Genomic DNA, 26,433 nt, shown 5'->3' with positions numbered 1-26,433 from the left:
AGGAGCGATGGAGTTGATTCTTGACAGAGACTTTTGATGGGTGCCTCCAGTGAAGAGCTGCCAAAATGTTTACTACCACACTGTGGGCGTGGCTTATGCATTTCCTTTCAATATCTTTCCATGCAAATTGGCTGCTCCGGGGTGGAGCTCCATTTTAGCTACTCCACTGTGTGTCCCCCACCCACCCTCCCTCTAGTAGCCCACCATTTTCCAACGTGGAACTTAACCAAGGTCCCGGACTCCTTAACTAAGCATCAATTGAGATTAATACCTCAGAAAGGCTCTCCCGCCATTTTCTCTCATGAACTGTCAGTGGCCATTTTGTAACTAGAGCCTGCCTCAGCCATTTGATATGGGCCTTTGTCTCAATGGCTACCTCTAATTCAGAATCTCAAGATCCCAAGGTTCCCTCCTTATTCTATTCTATTCTATTCAGAATTCTATTCTGTTCTATTCTGTTCAGAATTCTATTCTATTCAGAATTCTATTCTGTTCTATTCAGAATTCCATTCTATTCTATTCCATCCAGAATTCTATTCTATTCAGAATTCCATTCCATTCTATTCCATCCAGAATTCTATTATATTCTATTCAGAATTCTATTCTATTCTATTCAGAATTCTATTCTGTTCAGAATTCTATTCTATTCAGAATTCTTTTCTGTTATATTCTATTCTGCGGAGAGGGGCGGCATACAAATCTAAATAATAAATAATAAATTCTATTCAGAATTCCATTCCATTCTATTCCATTCTATTCTATTCCATCCAGAATTCTATTCAGAATTCCATTCCATTCTATTCAGAATTTTATTCTATTCAGAATTCCATTCCATTCTATTCAGAATTTTATTCTATTCAGAATTCTATTCTATTCTATTCAGAATTCCATTCCATTCCATTCTATTCCTTTTATCTATTCCTTTTATCCAGACTAGCCATATCCAGTTCTTGGGACCTTTGAGGTATTTTCCAACTCTGCTAGTCTGTTGTTATACATTTCATATATCAACTATTTGGGTTTGAACACACAGACACCCATCCAACCCTTTAGGGGTGTGCCTGGAGAAGTATCTGTCCCTCGGTTGCTAAATTTGGGGGCATGAGAGCATGCCCGTCCGGGAGCAAAGCTGGAATCCAGGATCGGTTTACACAGGATTCTTTATTTATCCCTCCTGAGTCAGAAATGAAGCCTGTAAATGAAGGCAGAAGTGGAGGAAGGCGGGAGAAAAGGAAGGAAGGGAGGAATTAGGAAGGAAGGAATTAGGAAGGAAGGAAGGAAGGAAGGGAAGGAAGGAAGGAAGGGAAGGAATGAATTAGGAAGGAAGGGAAGGAAGGAATTAGGAAGGGAAGGAAGGAAGGAAGGGAAGGAAGGAAGGCACGGCCGTCTCGAAAGGAGTTTTTTGTTTGATTTATTTGTATTTTTCTTTTAATCTCCCTGTGCATGTATACACACTGGCATATTTTTTTCCTTTTCTTTTCAAAAGAAAAGGAAGCTCTATAGAATGGGTCTCTAACCTTGGCAACTTTTAAGACTTGTGAACTTCAACTCCCAGAATTCCTCAGCCAGGTTTGTTGACCGGGGAATTCTGGGAGTTGAAGTCCACAAGTCTTAAAGATGCTCTATATAACCTCATGATTTCCATCAGAGACCGTCAGCGTGCAAAGAAAGGGTTGGGGAGGGAGGAGGAAAAACACACAACCCTTGACCTGGTCCCTGAATTTAATGAAGTATTCAATACATGGAGTTTTAAAAGTAAATCCGCTGGGCTGATGCTTCTGTTTGCCTTGGACTGAGGCGGCTTTAAATTTAAGCATCACAGCCCTGGTAACTTTTCTGGATACTGTACATCGATGTTTCTGGGAGGGGTTTTTTTGGCTTTCCCTGCAAACCTGTCATTTCCTAGTGGCCTCCCATCCAGCTCCGATAGGAGACTCCATCTCTTGTGGATTGGACTAGATGACCTCCAAGTTTCTTTCCAACTCTATTCTATTCTATATTAGGCTGTTTTCTTTATTCTATTTTATTTTTTTTTAATTCTATCCTGTTTTGAATTCTATTCCATTCTATATTCTATGCTAAGTTATTCTATTCTATATTAGGGTATTTTATATATTCTATTTCATTTTGAATTCTATTCTATTTTGAATTCTATTCTATATTCTATGCTAGGTTATTTTATTCTATATTCTATGCTAGGTTATTCTATTCTGTATTACGGTATTTTCTATATTCTATTTCCTTTTCAATTCTATTCTATTTTTAATTCTATTATAATCTCTTCTGAATCCTATTCTGCGCTATGTTATTCTATTTTATATTATTTTTTATATATTCCATTCCGTATTCTATTCTACTCTATTATTCTATTCTATTCTATTAGCAATATCAATAGCATTTAGATGCATATACCACTTCACAATGCTTTACAGCCTATTCTATTCTGTTCCCTTCCATTCTGTTCTGTTCTCTTTCCGTTCTTCTATATTTTCTGCTAAATTGTTCTATTCCATATTACGGTATTTCCTCTATTCTGTTCTGTTCTGTTCTACTCTACTCTATTCTATTATTTCCTCTATTCTACTCTACTCCACTCCTTTATTCTGCAATTTATGCTAAATTATTTTATTCTATATTCTGGTATTTTCCCTATTCTATTCTATTCTATTCTATTCTTTCCTCTATTCTACTCCACTCCATTCCGTTATTCTGCATTTTCTGCTAAATTATTCTATTCTATATTCCGGTATTTTCTCTATTCTATTTTCAATTGCACTCTATTTTTTTAATTCCATTCCAGGTGTGTAGTACACCGCCCCACTTAACCCCCACCAAAAGTTAAACTTAACGCTTTTACTTTGGCTAGAGGGGAGGGGCAGTGCCCGGCCACGCCCCCTGCCGGCCACGCCCCCTCCCTCCATGAGCCACGCCCCCCTGCGGGGCTCCGGCGCGCCTGCTTCCTCCGCCTTGCAAACTTTCTCGCTTCTCGCTCGCCCGCCCGGGACTTCCTTGCTGGGGCAGCCGGCCGGAGGCGTCGGGACAAATGGGGGGCCGCCCGTGAAGGCAGCAGCAACAGCAGCAGCAGCATGACCTCCGTCTGGAAGCGGTTGCAGCGCGTGGGCAAGCGGGCCGCCAAGTTCCGCTTCGTCGCCTGCTACCAGGAGCTGGTGGTGGAGTGCACCAAGAAATGGTGAATCGGGCCCCGCGTGGGATGGGGGGCGGGTGTGTGTGTACGGTGCAAGGATGGAGGGTGGGTGGGAGATCCTTCGGGGACACCCCCCCTTTACAAAGGCGCCCCCTTGAGGCTGGCAACAACCGCCCTGCAAGGTAGGACAGGCCACACTACAGAGTGAAGCAAGCCCCTCCTATTTATTGTGGGGGGGTCTGTTGGAGGCTTAGCAGGAAAAAGTGGATTCATACCCCTCCTCCCTTGATATTTGGGACATCGATTCCCCCCCTCCATTTCTTGGATTTTCTACCCCGGGGAGAAATGAATCCTAGCCAAAAATGGGGTTTTATAATGGTTTTATAATGGGGTTTTATAAATTGGTATTAATTGGCTTCTTACTATTGTTGTATTGCATTTTAGTTTGTTGTAAGGCGCCCTGAGTACCAAGGTATTGGGCGACATAGAAGGCTACCTAGCTAACTAACTAACTACATACAAACATACATAACTAATCAACTAACCAACTAACTACATACATACAAACATACATAACTAACTACATGCATACATAACTAACTACATACATACATAACTAACTACATACATACATAACTGTTACATGCTGTTTTTTATCATTGTTGCTAGCCGCCCCGAGTCTGCGGAGCGGGGCGGCATACAAATCCAATAAATAATAACTAACTAACTACATACATACCTACATACATACATACATACAAACATACATAACTAATCAACTAGCTAAGTAACCAACTAACTACATACATACAAACATACATACATAACTAACATACATAACTAACTACATACATGCATAACTAACTACATACATACAAACATACATACATAACTAACTACATACATACATAACTAACTAACTACATACAAACATACATACATAACTAACTACAAACACACATAACTAACTAACTAACTACCTACATACGTACATACATAACTAACTACATACATACATACAGACATAACTAACTACATACATACAAACAAACAAACATACATAACTAACTAACTAACTGCTTTTATTTTATTTATTTATTGGAATTTGTCAAAACGAACAAACAAACAAGAATAAAAATACAGGGCCAGGGTGCAATGGGTGCACTTACACACGCCTCTTCTGCTGAACCACTTAAGGATGAAGTAATTTTTGCAACCCTTTGCAACCATTCGGGTTGAGGAAAGCCACTTTTAAACCGAATCAAGGTTAGGAGTGTCAAGTGTGAATGGGCGGCCTCTTAAATCTCTCATTGAAGAGGAGGAAGGCTGCAAAGAAGGCTTTTCCTCTTCGGCCGGATTTCATGAGGACTAGAACCACGCTTTCGATTTGGGGGAAGAAACCTCCATTGTACAGTTTTGTAATGTTAAAAACTCCCATGTTTCAGGGGAGGGGTTTTTTTGGGGGCCTTTTCAGGTAGGGCAGGGCTAAAACGAGGGGCAGTTTCGCGTGATATAACTTCCTCTCTCTAAGCTTTGAATTTTCAAAGGGGGGGGGGGGAGAAATAAATAAATAAGATGCATAGAATTCATGGGTGGAGTTTGCACACCAGGAAGTGGAGGTTAGATAGAAAAGAGATTAATACAGGATTGTATGTGTTTCAAAAACACCGTCCTGCTTTGGTTATGTAAATAACTCAAGGCCTGGCGTCAGGATTAAAAGAAAGCCAGGAAGAATGTGGAAAACAGCTGTAAGGGACGAGCACAGCCAAATACATTTTTTTTTAAAGCCCAAAAAAATTCCCCCCCGATTAAAAATAACCACAGAAAGAGGCAGGATGACCAAATGCTTGTCCGAAAAATAATAATAATTGTGAAACTCTTCTGGAATCCAAGTTGATTTGAGTAGAACCTTTTTAATTCAATTATAAAGTCATACCATTGCAACTGTCTTTGATTTGTGCTGCAACTATGGGCTGGCACCTTTGACTTCATATTGACGGTATATTTTTATATTTGAATACTGGGGAAAGCTCACATTCCTGTCCCAGACGTACCAAGTCGCTAGTCCACAATAAGAAAATGTCCGAGGGTTACATTTTGACTTGACAAAGACAAGTTGACTTGACTTGTCTCCCTTGACCTCTGACATTGAGACTACAAGTCCCAGAATTCCTCCATGGTGCAAATTAGAGGGATTCTGGACTGGGTTAAAGTATTTTTGAAAGTTTTGAAATTGTGTGCGGCCTTGATGCAGGCTGTGAGAGTGTGGATAAAGGTTAATTGTGTTCATCAATTATGGTATTTTTGATGTAGCGTGGTATTGTGCAACTGGTGACACTTTGGGGCTGTCTTCAAGGGCAGTTCCATAGACAGGGACATGTAGTAGTCAATCCTGGAAATGATAGAGTGGTGGGACAGCATAGCACAGAGAGGTCTGGTTAAACCTGGCATGACTTTTGGATTTCCCTGCAAAGCTGTGATTTCCTAGTGGCCTCCCATCGATCGGGGGACTCCTTCTTTTGTGGGTTGGACTAGATAACCTCCAAGGTTCCCCCATCTCCAATTCTACTCTATTCTATTCCGAATCCTATTTTATATTCTCTGCTATGTCATTCTGTTTTATATTTTATATTCTATTCTATTTTCTATTATTTTCTATACTTTATTCTATTTTTCATCTTTGAAAAACCTGGTAAAGTCCATCATTTCAAACTGAACAAGTTTAAGAGATGTGGACTTCAACACCCAGAAGTCTCCAGCCAGCACTAAAAATAAAAAATAAAAATTATTATTATTTTATTATTATTTATTAGATTTGTATGCCGCCCCTCTCCGTAGACTCGGGGCGGCTCACAACAATAACAAGAACAATGTAAAAAACAAATCTAATAATTTAAAAAACACTAAAAACCCCATTATTAAAAGCAAACACACACATAAACATTCCATGTATAAACTGGATAGGCCCGGGGGAGATGTGTCAATTCCCCCATGCCTGACGGCAGAGATGGGTCTTAAGAACTTTACAAAAGGCAAGGAGGGTGGGGGCAGTTCAAAACTCCAGGGGGAGTTGGTTCCAGAGGGTCGGGGCCGCCACAGAGAAGGCTCTTCTCCTGGGTCCCGCTAAACGACATTGTTTAGTCGACGGGACCCGGAGAAGGCCAACTCTGTGGGACCTAACCGGTCGCTGGGATTCGTGCGGCAGAAGGCGGTCCCGGAGGTATTCTGGTCCGATGCCATGAAGGGCTTTATAGGTCATAACCAACACTTTGAATTGTGCCCGGAAATTGATCGGCAACCAATACATACATACATATACACATCAACCCTGTGAGGCAGGTCAGCTTTCATGCTTAACGGGCTGGAGAAATGGTATAATGAAAAATACTGAGATTATCCAATCTGACCTGTTGTATAAATATTATGTCTGTGTCTTTCACTAACCTGGTTAAGGGTCGTGCACAAGTATGACCAGGGTGGTCTTTTAGTTTGGTGGTCTGTTGGTTTTTGGGTTGCTAAACTGTCTAGGCTGCAACTGACTTGATTGTTCATTCATGGTTCTTTGTAGAATTGTAGATCACGCCACAAACAATTGACTTCCTTCCATATCTACTTGGCAAGATTCATCTCTAAACATGCCAGATTGGAGATAGATACATACATAAGACATAATTGAGTGGTAGGTATGTAGCTCAAACTCAACCCCGACAAGACGGAGTGGCTGTGGGTTTTGCCTCCCAAGGACAATTCCATCTGTCTGTCCATTATTGCCCTCCTCGGAGAGGGTCCGCAACTTGGGCGTCCTCCTTGATCCACAGCTAACATTGGAACATCATCTTTCGGCTGTGGCGAGGGGGGCGTTTGCCCAGGTTCGCCTGGTGCACCAGTTGCGGCCCTATCTGGACCGGGAGTCATTGCTCACAGTCACTCATGCCCTCATCACCTCGAGGTTCGACTATTGCAACGCATTCTACATGGGGCTACCTTTGAAAAGCATGCTGGCTGGGGGATTCTGGGAATTGAAGTCCACCCATCTTAAAGCATGCAGAATGCGACCGCAAGAGCTATTATGGGGTTACCTAGGTTCTCCCATGTCTCTCCAAAGCTCCGTGGCTTGCATTGGCTGCCGATCAGTTTCCGGTCACAATTCAAAGTGTTGGTAATGACCTATAAAGCCCTACATGGCATCAGACCAGAATACCTCCGAGACCGTCTTCTGCCACACGAATCCCAGTGGCCGATAAGGTCCCACAGAGTTGGCCTTCTCCGTGTCCCGACTAAACAATGTCATCCGGCGGGCCCCAGAGGAAGAGCCTTCTCTGTGGCGGCCCCAGCCCTCTGGAATCAACTCCCGCCAGAGATCAGAACTGCCCCCACCCTCCTTGTCTTTCGTAAATTGCTTAAGACCCACCTATATCGCCAGGTATGGGGGAATTGAGACATCTCCCCCAGGCTTATATAGTTTTATGTATGGTATGCTTGTGTTGTATGGTTTTTAAATAATGGATCTTTAGATATTTTCTTTTAAATATTAGATTTGTTCATTATTGTTTTATTATTGTTGTGAGCCGCCCGAGTCTGAGGAGAGGGGCGACATACAAATCTAATAAATAAATAAATATTTAGGTGGGTAGAAGAGAATGATGGATGGATGGATGGATGGGTAGGTAGGTAGATGGGTAAATAGGTGATGGGCAGATAGATTTTGTATGCTGTGTGGAATATAGATAGACAGACAGACAGACAGAGAGATAGACAGGAGATGGATGGATGGATGGATGGATGGATGGACAGATGGATGGATGGATGGACAGACAGATAGAGAGATAGACAGGAGATGGATGGATAGATAGATAGATAGATAGATAGATAGAAGAAGAGATAGACAGAAGGTATATGGATAGATGATAGATAGATGATAGATAATAGAAAGAAAAAATATAGAAAGAAAAAAGAAAGAAAGATATATATATATACAAGAGAGAGAGAGAGATGATAGATAAATGAGATAGATAGATTATAGAAAAAGGAACGAACGAATAAACAAAGGAAGGAACAGATAGGACAGGACAGTAGACAGACAGACAAGACAGGCAGACAATGTTCAGCCTGTTGATATTAGTGGTCTCACATTCAGAAAGTCCATTCTGGGCAGGAATTAACGTTTGGGGCTGTCTCTGAGAACCACCCCCTCTGAACTTCCCCCTTTTTATCATTTTGCCATGTCAGGCTTTTGACAGCTGGTTTTGTGGAATTTTACTGGGCTTTTTAAACGAATTTTACTTCGTGTTATTTTACTGTTCCGGGGAATCGTAGAGGTCATTTAGCCCAACCCCTGCTCGGTGGAGGAGTGGCCGTGCTGAAGACAACCGTGCTGACCTTTACAGAAAGAGAGCATGTGGGGTTATACCGACGTCAAGAGCTTTGTTTATTTCAGGAGCTTTATTTTATTTCCTTGCGTTTATTTGCTTGAAAACTCGGCAGGGTGTGTCTAATGTTAGCACAAAGAAATGCGCAGTAGGTTAAAATTACTTTTGCGAAGGCTGGAGCCTTGGAGAGTTTTCTAGTGGGTGGACTTCAATTCCCAGAATCCCCCAGCCAGCATGCTTTAAGATGGGTGGACTTCAATTCCCAGAACCCCCCAGCCAGCATGCTTTAAGATGGGTGGACTTCAGCTCCCAGAATCCCCCAGCCATCATGCTTTAAGATGGGTGGACTTCAATTCCCAGAATCCCCCAGCCAGCATGCTTTAAGATGGGTGGACTTCAATTCCCAGAACCCCCCAGCCAGCATGCTTTAAGATGGGTGGACTTCAATTCCCAGAATCCCCCAGCCAGCATGCTTTAAGATGGGTGGACTTCAATTCCCAGAATCCCCCAGCCAGCATGCTTTAAGATGGGTGGACTTCCACTCCCAGAACCCCCCAGCCAGCATGCTTTAAGATGGGTGGACTTCAATTCCCAGAATCCCCCAGCCAGCATGCTTTAAGATGGGTGGACTTCAATTCCCAGAATCCCCCAGCCAGCATGCTTTAAGATGGGTGGACTTCAATTCCCAGAATCCCCCAGCCAGCATGCTTTAAGATGGGTGGACTTCCACTCCCAGAACCCCCCAGCCAGCATGCTTTAAGATGGGTGGACTTCAATTCCCAGAATCCCCCAGCCAGCATGCTTTAAGATGGGTGGACTTCAATTCCCAGAATCCCCCAGCCAGCATGCTTTAAGATGGGTGGACTTCCACTCCCAGAACCCCCCAGCCAGCATGCTTTAAGATGGGTGGACTTCAATTCCCAGAATCCCCCAGCCAGCATGCTTTAAGATGGGTGGACTTCAGCTCCCAGAATCCCCCAGCCAGCATGCTTTAAGATGGGTGGACTTCAATTCCCAGAATCCCCCAGCCATCATGCTTTAAGATGGGTGGACTTCTATTCCCAGAACCCCCCAGCCAGCATGCTTTAAGATGGGTGGACTTCAGCTCCCAGAATCCCCCAGCCAGCATGCTTTAAGATGGGTGGACTTCAATTCCCAGAATCCCCCAGCCAGCATGCTTTAAGATGGGTGGACTTCCACTCCCAGAATCCCCCAGCCATCATGCTTTAAGATGGGTGGACTTCTATTCCCAGAACCCCCCAGCCAGCATGCTTTAAGATGGGTGGACTTCAGCTCCCAGAATCCCCAGCCAGCATGCTTTGAGGATTTTTGATAAACCATGGTTTGGTTAATCCAGAATTAGCTTTATGCAAAGGCAGCTGTCTTCCTAGAAGGTTTGACAGGAGAAGAAAATAAGAAAAGGAGAGGGAAAAAATATAAAATAATTAAAAAAAGCATCTAAATCCAATAAATAAATAAAAAAATAAATAAATAAAGGTGAAATTGTGCAAGGAGATAGATCCACCCCCAAGGGAGCATCCTCCCCCCACATTTTTTGAGTGTGTGTTTCTGTGTTTATTTATTTGTTTGTTTGGTCAAGTACATATTGGAGGTCTGCAAAGATACAATAATATTTATATACATGATACTAGCAAAAAGAAAAATAAGAGAAAAAAAAAACATTGTGCACCCACAAAGCCGGTGGTTTGGAGCAGAGCTGTCGATTCCTCTTCCCATCTTGGGAAAGTTGGATTACAGGTCCCATCATGCTGGGGATGCTTGGGAGCTGTTTGTGCCATGCCGGCCGGGAATGATAGGCATTGTAGTATCCAGAGGCCCCTGCAAAGATTTCCAGAGTTCAGAGATAAAAAAACTCTGTTGTTTTTCTGGAAAGCGGGTTTTATTTTGGGTGGAGGAAAACCGGTGGAGGAGATCCCAGAATTCGTCTTTGTTTTTTTTATTTTCCTCCTCCTCCTCCTCCTCCTCCTCCTCCTTCTCCTTGCCCCGTTCTGTTGCCCCCTCCTTATAAGGTTTAGGAAAGGATAAATATTTGAGCTGCAAAACGGAAAAGAAGAAGGGGGAGGGAGGAAGGGTTGAGAAAAAGAGAAATATGCTGGGGATTGAGTCACGCTTCGGCCGTGGACTAAAAAGGAAAGAAAGGGATAGGATGGAGGAAGTTTGCAAGAGAAAGAAACTCCAGCCTAGTCGGGGGTTAGGGTCTCTTTGTGGTCTCAATTTCTTTGCAACGAGCCTGGTGTCTTCCCACTCAGCGCTTTCTGCTCCTGGTGCCACCTGGATTGCCCCAGCCGGGCACGGTTTGGTGTGTGCCAAGCCTCGGGCAGGAGAGGCCCATTTTCTGCATCGCGTACGGGGCCAAGTCTGGCTTTGCGAGAGACGCCGGGAGTTTGAAGCTCCAGACTCCGTCGCGAGGCGGGTTTTGGTAATTAAATTTGGCCGTCTGTGCATGTTCCGAGACGCCACGCCTAAGGCGCTGCCCTGGAGGAAGGCCCCCTGGTTCAGCCTCGGCTCCGGGGAGTGCCCAGGATGGGGAAGGGCAATGGGCACAGCCTGTTTGATGGTGCCCGTTTCACCGGAAATTCTGGTGTCTGTAAAACACACTTCGTGCGGATAATGTCAGTCATTTTCCAAAGCACCTTCCTGAATAGAATAGAATAGAATAAACAAGAGAATAGAATTAAGAAGAGAATAGAAAAGAATTAAAAATAGGAATAGAATAAATAGTATAGAATATGGAATGGAATAGAATAGAATGTAGAATAGAATAGAATATAGAATGGAATATAGAATAGAATATAGAATGGAATATAGAATAGAATATAGAATGGAATACAGAATAGAATAGAATATAGAATTGAATAGAATTAAAAATACATTAGACTAGAATTAAAAATAGAATAGAATGAATGGAATAGAATAGAATAGAATAGAATTCTTTATAGGCCAAGTGTGATTGCACATACAAGGAATTTGTCTTTGGTGCAGATGCTCTCAGTACTGTATACATAAAAGAAAAGATACATTTGTCAAGAATCATGAGCTACTACACTTAATGATTCTAGGGGCCAAATAAGCAATGAGGAAACAATCAATATTAATAAAAATCTTAAGGATACAAGCAACAAGTTACAGTCAGGCAGTCATAAGTGGGAGGAAATGGGTAATAGGAACGATGAGAAAAAACTAGTACAGTAGTAATATTAGTACAGACGTAGTAAATAGTTTGACAGTGTTGAGAAAATTAGTTGTTTAGCAGAGTGATGCCGTTCGGGAAAAAACTGTTCTTGTATCTAGTTGTCTTGGTGTGCAGTGCTCTGTATAGATGGTTTGAAGGTAGGAGTTGAAACAGTTTGTGTCCAGGATGCGATGGGTTAGTAAATATTTTCTCCACCCTCTTTTTGACTCGTGCAGTATACCGGTCCTCAATGGAAGGCAGGTTGGCAGCAATTGTTTTTTCTGCAGTTCTGATTCTCCTCTGAAGTCTGTGTCGGTCTTGTTGGGTTGCAGTGAGGGTATGGCTAGCTGATGAGGCCAAAATAAGGGCAAAATGTGACACACACAAACACACACACACACACACACACACACACAAAACCCTTCCCTGGGTTAATTCTCTGCCTTACAAGGCCAAGGTTGCAAGTTCAAGTCCCAGTGAGGGTATGGCTAGCTGATGAGGCCAGAATAAGGCCGAAATAGATCTATCCCAGTCTCCCTTAATTTTCAAATTCAGCAAAAACATGTGACATATAAATACTATGTATATATGTATCACATGTTTTTGCTGATTTTTTTTTTACTATTCATAATATATCCCATACTTCATAAAATAAAATTCTATAAGTTTAAAGTCTAAATATTTATTTATAAATATAAATAATGAGTATTTTTTTGTTTTGCGTGCCAAAAGGGAGGAGAGAGCTGGGAGGGGAGGGGGTCGCGTACGCACTTGCTAAACACCCATAATTCCATGTGCCCCCCAATTCATGCACGCATGACCCCCCCCATCCTGCTCCCAGTATGCGATGGAACGCTCGTTTTTCGCTCTCTAGGCTTCAGAGCCTTTCTAGGAGCTTTGGGAGAGCGAAAACGGCCTCCCCCTCACCGGAAGTCTTCCGGAGGCCAGAAACATCCTGTTTCACGTTGGGAAACGGGCCATTTTTGACCTCCAGAGAGCCTCCGGGGAAGGGAAGGACTGTTTTTGCCTTCCCTAGGCTCCTAGAAAGGCTCTGAAGCTTGGGAAGAGATTTAAAAAAACAGGCCTTCCGGTCTAACCAAAGGGACGTTTCCAGCCTCCGGAAGACCTCTGTGCCAAGCAAACCCTAATTTTTAATCCGGGCCTAAAATGAACCTGATGGAAGAATTGGAGCAAACTTATCTAGGAAGGTCTTAAGCATAAAACGTATCAGGAAAGACTCAATGAACTCAATCTGTATAGTCTGGAGGACAGAAGGAAAAGGGGGGACATGATCGAAACATTTAAATATGTTAAAGGGTTAAATAAGGTCCAGGAGGGAAGTGTTTTTAATAGGAAAGTGAACACAAGGACAAGGGGACACAATCTGAAGTTAGTTGGGGGAAAGATCAAAAGCAACATGAGAAAATATTATTTTACTGAAAGAGTAGTAGATCCTTGGAACAAACTTCCAGCAGACGTGGTAGATAAATCCACAGTAACTGAATTTAAACCTGCCTGGGATAAACATATATCCATCGTAAGATAAAATACAGAAAATAGTATAAGGGCAGACTAGATGGACCATCAGGTCTTTTTCTGCCGTCAGACTTCTATGTTTCTATGTTTCTAGACAGCGCTTCATGCAAATAGATTTAATGCGTAAAATAAATGGAATATCGGGTCTTGCAAAGTTGTGGGAAAGCCAGCCAGAGAGAGGATCCCTACTATATTTCCTTGTCTGCCCAAGACTCCCAGATCTGACCATTGATATCTCTCCTCCCAGGGCTCTGGGTTGAAATTGAATGGAATTCAGGCAGTAGGAATGTATGTGGCAAAGAGAGATCGGATTGCTTTAAGCAACCAGATTTAAACCCAACACCTGACTAGATTAATGACTTTCCTAACTCCCCCCCCCCACTTCTCCCCCAGCTAAATTTAGCTGCTGGCCACTGGCCAGGAGAAATGAGAGAAGCATCAGATCTTTCCAAAGCAACAAGGGGATGAGGAGGAAGGACACTGCTGAGAAATTGAAGTGAATAACGTAATCGCTCCTTCCAGGGGAAAAAGATCCCTTGACCTTGACTTTAAGATGCGTGTCCACTTCCAACTCCCAAAATTCACCAGCCAAACTCCTCCCATGAAATACCTAACAATTATTGCAATTGGGGTAGCAAAATTGGGGTAGCATAATTGGGGTAGCAAAAAAATCTACCATGCTTACAATTTTAGAAGGCTCCTTAGAATTTTAGAAGTTTCCTTAGAGTCTTAGAAGGTTCCTTAGGAACGTAGTAGGTTCCTTAGAATCTTAGGAGTTTCCTTAGAATTTTAGAAGATTCCTTAGGAGTATAGTAAGTTCCTTAGAACCTTAGAAGATTCCTTAGAAGCCTAGTAGGTTCCTTAGAATCTCAGGAGTTTCCTTAGAATTTTAGAAGATTCCTTAGGAGTATAGTAGGTTCCTTAGAACCTTAGAAGATTCTTTAGGAGCGTAGAAGATTCCTTAGGAATGTAGAAGTTTCGTTAGAACCTTAGAAGATTCCTTAGGAGTGTAGCAGGTTCCTTAGAACCTTAGGAGATTCCTTAGGAGCGTAGTAGCTTCCTTAGAACGTTAGAAGATTCCTTAGAAGTGTCGCAGGTTCCTTGGAACTTTAGAAGATTCCTTAGAACCTTAGAAGGCTCCTTAAGAACTTAAAAAGAGTCCTCCGGATCTTAGGAGGTCCCTCAGGAGCGTAGAAGCATCCTTAGAACCTCAGATGCCTCCTCAAAGGTTCCTCGCAGCCTTAGGAGCTTCCTTACGTACTTAGAAGCTTCCTTAGACTCTCAGGAGCTTCCTTAGGAGCTTAAAAAACCCCTTAGCCTCTGAGGAGTGTGGCCGGGTGCAGAGGAGCAAGGCGTGTGCTTCCGCCGGGAAGTTAACAGAGCTGGGCTCTTGCGACACTCCCCTGCCATAACAGGGTGCGGCCCAGCCCTTCTCCTCCAGCGGCCAGGAACCTCGCCCACACACGACTGGGGAGGCAGATAAACCCCGGGCTGGACAGGAGCTGGTGCTCAGCCCTCGATCTGGTGGCAAAGCTTTTGTGACGAGCTCTCTGAGACCCGGAGCCGAGAACGTAGGCTAACAAAGACGGAAGGGACCTTAGAGGTCTTCTAGCCCAACCCACTGCTCAAACAGGGGAGTCTATTACGCCCTTCAGGGAAACGAGACTGCCCGTTCTTGAAAAGTGTGATTGTGATCAAGAAGGGCATGGTTGTGCAATGCACATGGGTCACAGGTCTCTCGGGGTCAGCAACTAGCTACCTCAGGCCCAGTTTGTCCCTTTCCTCGTTTCTGTAGCCCTTGCCCAACCTTTCCGCTGGTATTTCTTGCCCTCTACAGCAGGGGTGGGCAATTAATTTTGCCATAGGGCCCCATGAGAAATTGGGATGGTTTTAGAGGGCCGGATTAATATAATTAACTCAGTTCTACCCAATACTGTATATTATTGGGTAGAACAGAGTTAATTATATTATAATTATAAATTATAACTATTATATTATATTATATTATATTATATTATATTATATTATATACAGTATATTATATATTATATATATAATTATATATTATGTATTAGAAACATAGAACATAGAAGTCTGACGGCAGAAAAAGACCTCATGGTCCATAGTCTGCCCTTATACTATTTTCTGTATTTTATCTTAGGATGGATATATGTTTATCCCAGGCATGTTTAAATTCAATTACTGTGGATTTATCTACCATGTCTGCTGGAAGTTTGTTCCAAGGATCTACTACTCTTTCAGTAAAATAATATTTTCTCATGTTGCTTTTGATCTTTCCCCCAACTAACTTCAGATTGTGCCCCCTTGTTCTTGTGTTCACTTTCCTATTAAAAACACTTCCCTCCTGGACCTTAGTTAACCCTTTAATATATTTAAATGTTTCGATCATGTCCCTGCTTTTCCTTCTGTCCTCCAGACTATACAGATGGAGTTCATGAAGTCTTTCCTGATACGTTTTATGCTTAAGACCTTCCACCATTCTTGTAGCCCGTCTTTGGACCCATTCAATTTTGTCAATATCTTTTTGTAGGTGAGGTCTCCAGAACTGAACACAGTATTATTCCAAATGTGGTCTCACCAGCATTCTATATAGCGGGATCACAATCTCCCTCTTCCTGCTTGTTATACCTCTAGCTATGCAGCCAAGCATCCTACTTGCTTTCCCTACCGCCTGACTGCACTGTTCACCCATTTTGAGACTGTCAGAAATCACTACCCCTAAATCCTTTTCTTTTGAAGTTTTTGCTAACACAGAACTGCCAATACAATACTCAGATTGAGGATTCCTTTTCCCCAAGTGCATTACAGTGTTCCCTCGATTTCCGCGGGGAATGCTTTCCGAGACCGCCTGTGAAAGTCGAATTTCCGCGAAGTAGAGATGCGGAAGTAAATACACCATTTTTGGCTATGGACAGTATCACAAGCCATCCCTTAACACTTTAAACCTCTAAACTGCAATTTCTCTTTCCCTTAGCAACCATTTACTCATCATTATTACTGGTACTCACCATTGAATAAGACACTTAGTGATCCTGATATTTATAAACATAATTATTTATTAACAATAATCATTTTTTTTGTTATTTATTTGCAAAAATTATTAGTTTGGCGAAGACATATGACATCATTGGGTGGGGGAAACCGTGGTATAGGAAAAAAACCGCGAAGTATTTTTTTAATTAATATTTTTTTAAAAACCGTGGTATAGGCTGTTCGCGAAGTTCGAACCCGCGAAAATCGAGGGAACACTGTATTTCACATTTGGAAACATTAAACTGCAGTTTCCATTGCTTTGACCATTTATCTAGTAAAGCTAAATCATTTACCATATTACAGATGCCTCCAGGAATATCAACCCTATTGCACACTTTAGAGTCATCGGCAAATAGGCAAACCTTCCCTACCAAACCTTCCCCTATGTCACTCACAAACATATTAAAAAGAACAGGACCCAGAACAGTATTAAATCTTGAACAGCAGGCGGGCTGCATCCGGCCCTCGGGCCGCATTTTGCCCAGGTCTGCTCTACAGGTTTGGACTTCAACTCCCAGAATTCCCAAGCCAGCAAGCGTTAAACTCCACCCATCTTAATCTGAGAGTCATCCTTGTTAATGGCTGTCGCATATTGTTAATGGCAAGTTGGATATTCTCACTTAAGGAAACTTGTCCCATATTTGTGTCAGTCCTTACTTATAATAATGATAATGATGATGATGATGATGATGATAATAATAATAATAATAGCCATTGCATATTGTTAATGGCAAGTTGGATATTCTCACTCCAGGAATCTTGCCCCCATACTTGTGTCATTCCTTATTCATAATAATAATAACGACAACTACAACTACAACAGAGTTGGAAGGGACCTTGGAGGTCTTCTAGTCCAACCCCCCTGCTTAGGCAGGAAACCCTACACTACTTCAGGCAGATGGTTATCCAACATCTGCTTTAAAACTTCCAGAGTTGGAGAATTCACAACTTCTGGAGGCCGGCAGTTCCACGGGTTAATTGTTCTAACTGTCAGGAATTTTTTCCTTAGTTCTAAGTTGCTTCTCTCCTTTCCTTGGAGACACAGTGGGTGACATTCAGGTAAGATGCATGGACTTCAAGCCCCAGGTATCCCCAGGCAGCCCATGTTGGTTGAGGAATTCTGGGAGTTGTAGTCAGTCTATCTTAAAGCATGCTGGCTGGGGGATTCTGGGAGTGGAAGTCCAATGATCTCAAAGCAAGCTGGCTGGGGAATTCTGGGAGTTGAAGTCCACCCATCTTAAAGCATGCTGGCTGGGGGATTATGGGAGGTGAAGTCCACCATCTTAAAGCATGCCAGTTGGGGAATTGTGGGAGTTGAAGTCCACCCATCTTAAAGCATGCTGGCTGGGGGATTATGGGATTTTAAGTCAACACCTTTTAAGACTTTCAGTTTGTGAAGGTCTATTCTAGAAGAAATTGTATATAATTTCCCTAAATTTGTGTGTGCGTGTATGTGTATGTATACACAGTATGTGTGTGAGATCCTACTACCAAGCCTCTGGAGATCCCCATTGGTTATACTTAAAAACATAGAAGACTGACGGCAGAAAAAGACCTCATGGTCCATCTAGTCTGCCCTTATACTATTTCCTGTATTTTATCTTACAATGAATATATGTTTATCCCAGGCATGTTTAAATTCAGTTACTGTGGATTTACCAACCACGTCTGCTGGAAGTTTGTTCCAAGGATCTACTACTCTTTCAGTAAAATAATATTTCCTCACGTTGCTTTTGATCTTTCCCCCAACTAACTTCAGACTGTGTCCCCTTCTTCTTGTGTTCACTTTCCTATTAAAAACACTTCCCTCCTGGAGCTTATTTAACCCTTTAACATATTTAAATGTTTCGATCATGTCCCCCCTTTTCCTTCTGTCCTCCAGACTATACAGATGGAGTTCATGAAGTCTTTCCTGATACGTTTTATGCTTAAGACCTTCCACCATTCTTGTAGCCCGTCTTTGGACCCGTTCAATTTTGTCAATATCACCACATTAACCTGCTCCCCGTGTGCTCATTTCAACCCTAATCGACAATGAAATCTTGTGGACTAGTGGCTTGGTCATTTTGGGGTTTTGGCGTCTGCGGCTGACTCTTTTTCCTCTCTCCCAACCACAGGCAGCCGGACAAGCTAATCGTGGTTTGGACACGGAGGAATCGACGGATTTGCTCCAAGGTGATTTTGCGGGGCTTAAAAACGATTTCTTTTATCTGCAGGGGGAACGAACCGCCTCAAAGTGGCATATAAATTTAATAAATAATGAAATAACAATGACCTCAAACTTTTGCTAGAATTTGATCTATGGCATACTAGGAGAGCGTGTCTCAAAGGGGCTTTTGCAAAAAGGAAACTGATTTTTTTTTCCTTTGAAAACATTACTTGTCCAAGTTTCAAAGAAGTTTCATAGACGAGAAGCGACAGCGTTTTTCAAATAAAAATAAGGAAGTTTGGAAAAGCAGTTTTAAGACAGCCATGACCTGGAAGATTGAGAATCTCCGTCAATAATAGGAGAGGCCTCACAGACAGGCAGCACTCGAGTTACGACAGTTCATTTAGTGACCACTCGAAGTTACGACGGTGGTGAAAAAAGCCACTTGGGGCCATTTTTCAAACTTGCAACTGTTGCGTGATCAAAATTCAGACTTTTGGCAACTGACCCCTATTTATGATGGTCACAGTGTCATAAATATAAGTCAATTGCCAGTCAGGGACACCCCCCTCCTCCCTGTGATCCTCTTTTGCATCCTTGTACAACAAAGTCCATGGGGCAAAGCAGATCCATTTAGCAACCATGTAATGATTAAGCTTAAACCCCCGCAGTGATTTCCTTAACTGCTTAGCCAAGAAAGGTCGTAAAATGAATCCAAAACTCTCTTAACAAACCTTTCAATTTAGCAATGCAAATTTTGGGCTCAATTATGATCGTAAAGGGGGGATTGCCTGCATATTTTGTGTTACCGTATTTTTCGTTTTGAGGAGGAAAATAGGGAGAAGAATCTGCTTAGCCGGTATTCATCTGGCTACTGTTTTTAGTCTGGTCAGCTTCAGCACATTGTTTGATCCCCTGGTTAGGGCTTAAAAAAATTCAGAGAGAGTAACAATGAAAGAGCTTGCAAGCCAGTAAGAGCTGGGAACATCGTTAGCATCTGCAAAGAAACAGTCGGGGCAAGTAGAACTATGGAAAAAACCCTGCAAAGACTTAGGACTTGGAAAATATTCTTTGGAGAGAGTAACAATGAAAGAGCTTGCAAGCCAGTAAGAGCTGGGAACATCATTAGCATTTGGAAAGAAACAGTCGGGGCAAGTAGAACTATGGAAAAAACCCTGCAAAGACTTAGGACTTGGAAAATATTCTTTGGAGAGAGTAACAATGAAAGAGCTTGCAAGCCAGTAAGAGCTGGGAACATCGTTAGCATCTGGAAAGAAACAGTCGGGGCAAGTAGAACTATGGAAAAAACCCTGCAAAGACTTAGGACTTGGAAAATATTCTTTGGAGAGAGTAACAATGAAAGAGCTTGCAAGCCGGTAAGAGCTGGGAACATCGTTAGCATCTGGAAAGAAACAGTCGGGGCAAGTAGAACTATGGAAAAAACCCTGCAAAGACTTAGGACTTGGAAAATATTCTTTGGAGAGAGTAACAATGAAAGAGCTTGCAAGCCAGTAAGAGCTGGGAACATCGTTAGCATTTGGAAAGAAACAGTCGGGGCAAGTAGAACTATGGAAAAAACCCTGCAAAGACTTAGGACTTGGAAAATATTCTTTGGAGAGAGTAACAATGAAAGAGCTTGCAAGCCGGTAAGAGCTGGGAACATCGTTAGCATCTGGAAAGAAACAGTCGGGGCAAGTAGAACTATGGAAAAAACCCTGCAAAGACTTAGGACTTGGAAAATATTCTTTGGAGAGAGTAACAATGAAAGAGCTTGCAAGCCAGTAAGAGCTGGGAACATCGTTAGCATTTGGAAAGAAACAGTCGGGGCAAGTAGAACTATGGAAAAAACCCTGCAAAGACTTAGGACTTGGAAAATATTCTTTGGAGAGAGTAACAATGAAAGAGCTTGCAAGCCAGTAAGAGCTGGGAACATCGTTAGCATCTGGAAAGAAACAGTCGGGGCAAGTAGAACTATGGAAAAAACCCTGCAAAGACTTAGGACTTGGAAAATATTCTTTGGAGAGAGTAACAATGAAAGAGCTTGCAAGCCGGTAAGAGCTGGGATCATCGTTAGCACCTCGTTGGTCTGGAAAGAAACATTCGGAGCAAGTAAAGCAATGAAAACCCCCCTACAAAGACAGGGTTTGGAAAACATTCTTCGCAGAGAGTAACAATGAAAGAGCTTGCAAGCGGGTAAGAGCTGGGAACATCGTTAGCACCTGGTTAGGGCTGGAAAGAAACTTATTCAGAGCAAGTTAGAGCAATGAAAAAAACCCTGCAAAGACTCATGGCTTGGAAAACATTCTTTGCAGAGAGTAACAATGAAAGAGCCTGCAAGGTAAGAGCTGGGAAGATTGTTAGCAGCTCGTTAAAGTTGGGGGGTGGGAAAAGCTACATTCAGAGTACAAGATGCTCCCAAATTATCAACCTCTTTTAGGGAGGAAAAGGGTGCATCTGATATGGTATATTATTATTATTATTATTATTATTATTATTATTATTATTATTAATTGGATTTGTATGCCGCCCCTCTCCGCAGACTCAGGGCAGCTAACAAGAGCAGTAAAACAGTAGTACAACAAAATCCAATACTAAAATATTTTGTGTTTAGTGGGTTTTTAAAAAAAAAAAGAAATTAAGCTCTTTTTGTTTCGGTTGTTGGCAGGCTCACAGCTGGCAACCAGGCATCAAGAACCCTTACCGCGGCGAGGTGGTATGGATGGTACCAGAAAACGTGGATATTATGGTCACGCTTTATCGGGTAAGCGAGCTGCGTTCGTCTCACCGCGGCGTCTCAGGACCAGGATTCAGAACTAGACTTAAGGAGGTAGCATTAGATTAACAACAATATACCGAAAATAAAGACTGAACAGTATGGATAGAATGTTTAAATAACAAGGAACTCATATGTAACATTGGAATAACCTACACTCACAACCCTAAAATTAATTGATAGAATTCTACAACTACTCTAAGAAAGGGAATACTGTAATATACTAAAGATAAATACGGACTCAAGGTCGTATAACAATGATGTACCAGCCTTTCGCTGGTTTTCTCTTCTTTTCTTCTCAGTCTCTTTCTCTCTCTCTTTGTTTCCCTACTTTTTCTTTCTTTCTTCTACATTTCCCCCCCCTTTTTCCCCTTTCTTCCTCTTCCCTTTCTTCGTCCCCCGTTAAAAATTTCTAAAAATGTGATATCTTTAAGACTGAACCAAAAAATGTGAATATTGATTTTACAAGACTTAAACAGACTTTAAATCGATACAATTGATTACTAATAATTAACTCTATGAATATAATGAAAAAAGCCTTAAAGTACCCTTTTCTTTTCATACTTTTATTATGTATTAATATTCACCACTATGGAAGCTGTACACTTTTATATATTATTCTGTTTGTACTGTTATTGCTTTTTCCATTTTGTCATGATTATTTTTCTTTCCCTCCCCTTATCTTTCTTTTTTTAAGATTATCTATAAAAAATAATAATAACAAGAAATTTATAAAGTAAGCACGGGGAAATGTTACCAGTCTGTTAACTACGAGGGTTATCTGGAAAGTAAGGTTACAGGGCCCGTAGCTCTCGCGGGAAAGGTTCGTGGGGGAAGGTGGAAATTACTATCATGTAGCGGGAAGTCAGCGGAAGAGAACGTGCAGTGCCAGTGGTCAGTAGGTCATTGACTGGCATTGTGGTGAAGGTTAGAGATGAGCGTCCTCATTCCGTTTCCTTCCAAGTGCGAAGTGCGCACTGTAATGCGCTATCTGAATGCTAAGGGCATGAATGCCGCTGCGATAGGTACCCAAGATTCGTGCGCGATGGGTGCCCAAGATTTTTCTCGCCGATTGCTGAGTTTTGAATTTTTTTGGCTAATGGGCAGGGCGCCACTGCCTTGATGGACGTTTGCTCTCTGGAGTAGGGTGATAAGCCCAAGTTTCATCTCCTGTAGGTATACAGTTGAGGAAAGCCTTGCCTTCAATCTCGAAATGGTCAAGAAATTCTCGGGCGTCGATTTTGTTTGCTTCAGTAAGCACCTTGGGCACCCATCACAGCAGCGCTCATGCCCTCCTGCTTGGGCAGTGGGTTGGACTAGAAGATTTAAGTGCCAAAGCCCACTGCAACAACATAGCCAAGAAGGCTTCAAGAGTTGTAAACCTAATCCTACGTAGCTTCTGCTCTGGCAATCTCACACTACTTACCAGAGCTTACAAAACTTTTGCCAGACCCATCCTCGAATACAGCTCATCTGTTTGGAACCCATATCGCATCTCAGACATTAACACCCTTGAAAATGTCCAAAGATACTTCACCAGAAGAGCCCTTCACTCCTCCACTCGAAACACAATACCCTACGAGACTAGACTTTCAATCCTGGTCCTAGAAAGCCTAGAACTAAGACGCCTTAAACAAGATCTAAGTATTGCCCACAAAATCATATACTGCAATGTCCTGCCTGTCGGCGACTACTTCAGCTTCAACCACAACAACACAAGAGCACACAACAGATTTAAACTTAATATTAACCGCTCCAAACTTGACTGTAAATAATATGACTTCAGTAACTGAGTTGTCGAAGCGTGGAACTCATTACCGGACTCCATAGTGTCACCCCCAACACTTTACCCTTAGATTATCTACGGTTGACCTCTCGAGATTCCTAAGAGGTCAGTAAGGGGCGAGTACAAGTGCACTAGAGTGCCTTCCGTCCCCTGTCCTACTGCTCTCCTATATCTCCTATATCTTTCTTCTATTCCTATATCTTTCTTCTATTCCTATATCTTCTTTTCTATTCTGTCATTGATATGTTCTATTACTTTATCTTCTTTTCTATTATTTCTTAGATATATTTTACTATGAGTATCTCCTCTATAACCTTCATCATGTATTTTACTATGTGTATATTGATATATACCCGCTAAAACCCTCATTGTGTATTGGACTAAATAAATAAATAAATAAAAAATAAAATAAAAACATCCAAGGTCCCTCCAAACTGTATTCTGATTGATTGACAGTGAGTACAATTAACCAGTGGAACCACTTGCCACTATAAGTTGAGGGTGCTCCTTCACTGAACGAGGGATTAGACAGCTGTTTATTTGGAATAGTATAAGGTCTCCTGCTGGAGCCGAGGGTTGGACTAGAAGACCTCCAAGGTCCCTTCCAACCCTATCCTATTAAATTGTGCCTTATTGCCAATGGATGTCCCTATATGTAAATGAGGATGGGGATCCAATTTTGGGTGTTTTTCACGTTGAACATCATTCCTCCTGCTGACTCCTCACCCTTCTCTCTCTTTCAGGACCCTCACGTGGAAGAATACGAAGATAAAGATTGGACTTTCGTAGTAGAAAATGTACGTTTCAAATCTTGGATTTTGATTTTGCCCAGATAAAGGACGGGGAGATTTTGTAGCAAAATTGATGGGGACAAATACTTTTTTGGAAATGGGCCTGGGATCTTTTGTTGCCTGGTATTATTATTATTTTAAATCAAACAGTTTTAAGTCAAACAGTACTTGACCTATGACCATGATTGAGCCCAGAATTATGGTCATAAGTTGAAACTGCAGCAGTATTCCGTCAGTAGATGACAGTGTTTACAATTTTGAATCTATGGTATTTGCTCTTTTGTTCTAAGTAGAGTTTCCAGTTTCCTCTTACAGTTGAGCAGTTAAGCAGTAACGCACATGGTGACTGTACTCTTTGTTTGTGGTGCTATGTATACACAGAATGTCTAACATAAGTTATTATGGTTCCTAAATGGAGGTACTTTTATGACCAGAAATTAGCTTTCCAGCCTTATTGGTTATTTCCAGCCTTATTGGTGGTTATTGTGAACCCTTATATTTTAATAAGCATTACATGCTGGCTGCCTAGCGCAGTGATTTTCAACCTTTCTTGAGCCGCGGCACATTTTTTACATTTACGAAACCCTGGGGCACATTGAGCGGGGGGGGGGGGGGGGGGCTAAAAAAAGTTTGGACAAAAAAAATCTCTCTCTCTCTCTCTTCCTTCCTTTCGCTCTATTTCTCTCTCCGTCTTTCTCCCTTCATCTTTCTTTCTCTCTCTCCATCCCTCTTTCTTTCTCTTCCTTCCTCTCTTTTTTGCTCCCTTTCTCTCTCCCTCCCTACCTCCCTCTATGTTTCTCTCTCTCTCCTTCCCTCCCTCTCTTTCTCTCTCTTGCTTTCTTTCTCTCTCTTGCTTTCTCTCTTGCTTTCTCTCTTGCTTTCTTTTTCTTGTTCTCTTTCTCTCTCTCTTGCTTTCTCTCTTGTTCTCTTTCTCTCTCTCGCTCTTTCTCTTGCTTTCTTTCTCTCTCTCTCTCTTGCTTTCTTTCTCTCTTTCTCTCTCTCTTCCTTTCTTTCTCTCTCTGAGCTTCACGGCACACCTGACTATGTCTCGCAGCACACTAGTGTGCCATGGCACACTGGTTGAAAAACACTGGCCTAGCGCCTGAATTTTGATCATGTGACTATGAAGATGCTATAATGGTCATAGGTACGAGGACACCGTCCCGAGTAATTTTTTTCAGGGCCACTGAAACTTTGAGCAGTCGCTAAATGAATTGTTGTAAGTCGAGGATTATCTGTACATGTTGGCAAAGAAATATGGAAAGCATCCAGGTACTTTTTAAAAATTAATTCTCGACTTCTTTTTAAAATCTTTTGTTGCTTTTTGAGACAAAGATGGCTGGAACCCACAGAAGGTTACTTCTCAACTGTGGAATTCCCTGCCACTGGAAATCCCTCTTTCCTTCTTCCCAACCTTTTCACACAAATTTGATGGATTGGAAGGCTTTCTTCAGAAAGCTTATTTAGACATCTGTTTACAGCTTAATTTTCATTTTGAACTGGCCTCGACAGGAGTAATTTCTGCTTTTATAATTTTTGGGGAAATATTTCAGTTTTGGATTCGAATGGTGATCTGGGGACTGCAGTGAAAAATGGGTGGTAGCACTATATAATGATATAACACAAAAACCATATAGTACTTTATTTCATGAAGTAGGTGATATATTATGAATAGTTTCTTTTACTAAAGATATACACATAGAATTTTTTATTAGCTATATGATACAATATTAAAATTTAGAAAAAGGAGATTTTATTATTCTTTGCATTGATGTAATGTTAACTTTTTACAGTAAGATGGAGAGAAAGAATTTTTATTTATATTTTTAGGAATTGACAATGTTGTATAAAATTAATAGAAATTTTTAGATGAGGATAAGAGCCTTCATTGAGTGAGTAATAAGAAAATAACATTTTATATATGATTGATTTTAAGTATTGTTGTTGTGTTTATAACTATACAGTGGTGCCTCTACCTAAGAACACCTCTACTTAAGAACTTTTCTAGATAAGAACCGGGTGTTCAAGATTTTTATTTTGCCTCATCTTAAGAACCATTTTCTACTTAAGAACCCGAGCTTGGAAAAAAATTCCCAGGAAATTGGAGAGCGGCACAAAGGCCTGGCCAGTTTCCTGCCATTCCCCCTGGGTTTCTCTCTCTGGCGCAGTGTACGGGAGGCAGCCTCGCGCCAGGTGTATTTTTTTTAAGCCTTAAAGTTTTGGATTTTTTTGATCCCCCCCCTTCACCTTCTTCCTTCGGCAGCGACTCTCCTTCTCCTCTTCTTCCTCCTCCTCCTACCCAAATTCCAAGCTTTTATTTCTTTCCTAATGGGTTTGCACGCATTACAGTGATCCATCGATTTTCGCGATCTTGTTCTTCGCGAAACGCTATATCGCGATTTTTCCCACCCGATGACGTCACTCTCTTCCTTCCTTTCTCATCTTTCTTTCTCTCTCTCTTTCTCTATCTTGCTTCTTCCTCTCTCACACTCTCTTCCTCCCTCTCTCATCTCTTTCTTTCCTTCTCTCTCTTTCTCTATCTCTCCCCCTCTTGCTGGCAGGCGGCGGGTGGGCGGGCGAGCGGGGGCATCAGCGAGGAAGACCCAGGGAAGGTTCCTTCGGCCGCCCAGCAGCTGA

General features: G+C 41.9%; 1 protein-coding gene across 1 annotated transcript in view; it reads left to right on the top strand.

Annotated features, from left to right (window-relative positions):
- Window positions 1–2,993: 2,993 nt before the first annotated feature.
- The window catches only part of EHBP1L1 (EH domain binding protein 1 like 1), a 57,548-nt gene continuing 34,108 nt past the window's right edge, over window positions 2,994–26,433 (top strand). Inside the window, exons 1-4 of the mRNA XM_070766699.1 lie at window positions 2,994–3,190; window positions 18,415–18,472; window positions 21,112–21,207; window positions 23,749–23,802. Coding sequence (XP_070622800.1) covers window positions 3,087–3,190; window positions 18,415–18,472; window positions 21,112–21,207; window positions 23,749–23,802 — 312 coding nt within the window. The 5' untranslated portion in view covers window positions 2,994–3,086. The remainder of the gene's footprint in view (window positions 3,191–18,414; window positions 18,473–21,111; window positions 21,208–23,748; window positions 23,803–26,433) is intronic.

The sequence above is a fragment of the Erythrolamprus reginae genome, chromosome 13 (genome assembly GCF_031021105.1).
Source record: "Erythrolamprus reginae isolate rEryReg1 chromosome 13, rEryReg1.hap1, whole genome shotgun sequence".
NCBI classification, from domain to species: domain Eukaryota; kingdom Metazoa; phylum Chordata; class Lepidosauria; order Squamata; family Dipsadidae; genus Erythrolamprus; species Erythrolamprus reginae.
The sequence above is the reverse complement of the archived record's forward strand: the minus strand, read 5'-3'. Positions and strand labels throughout refer to the sequence as shown.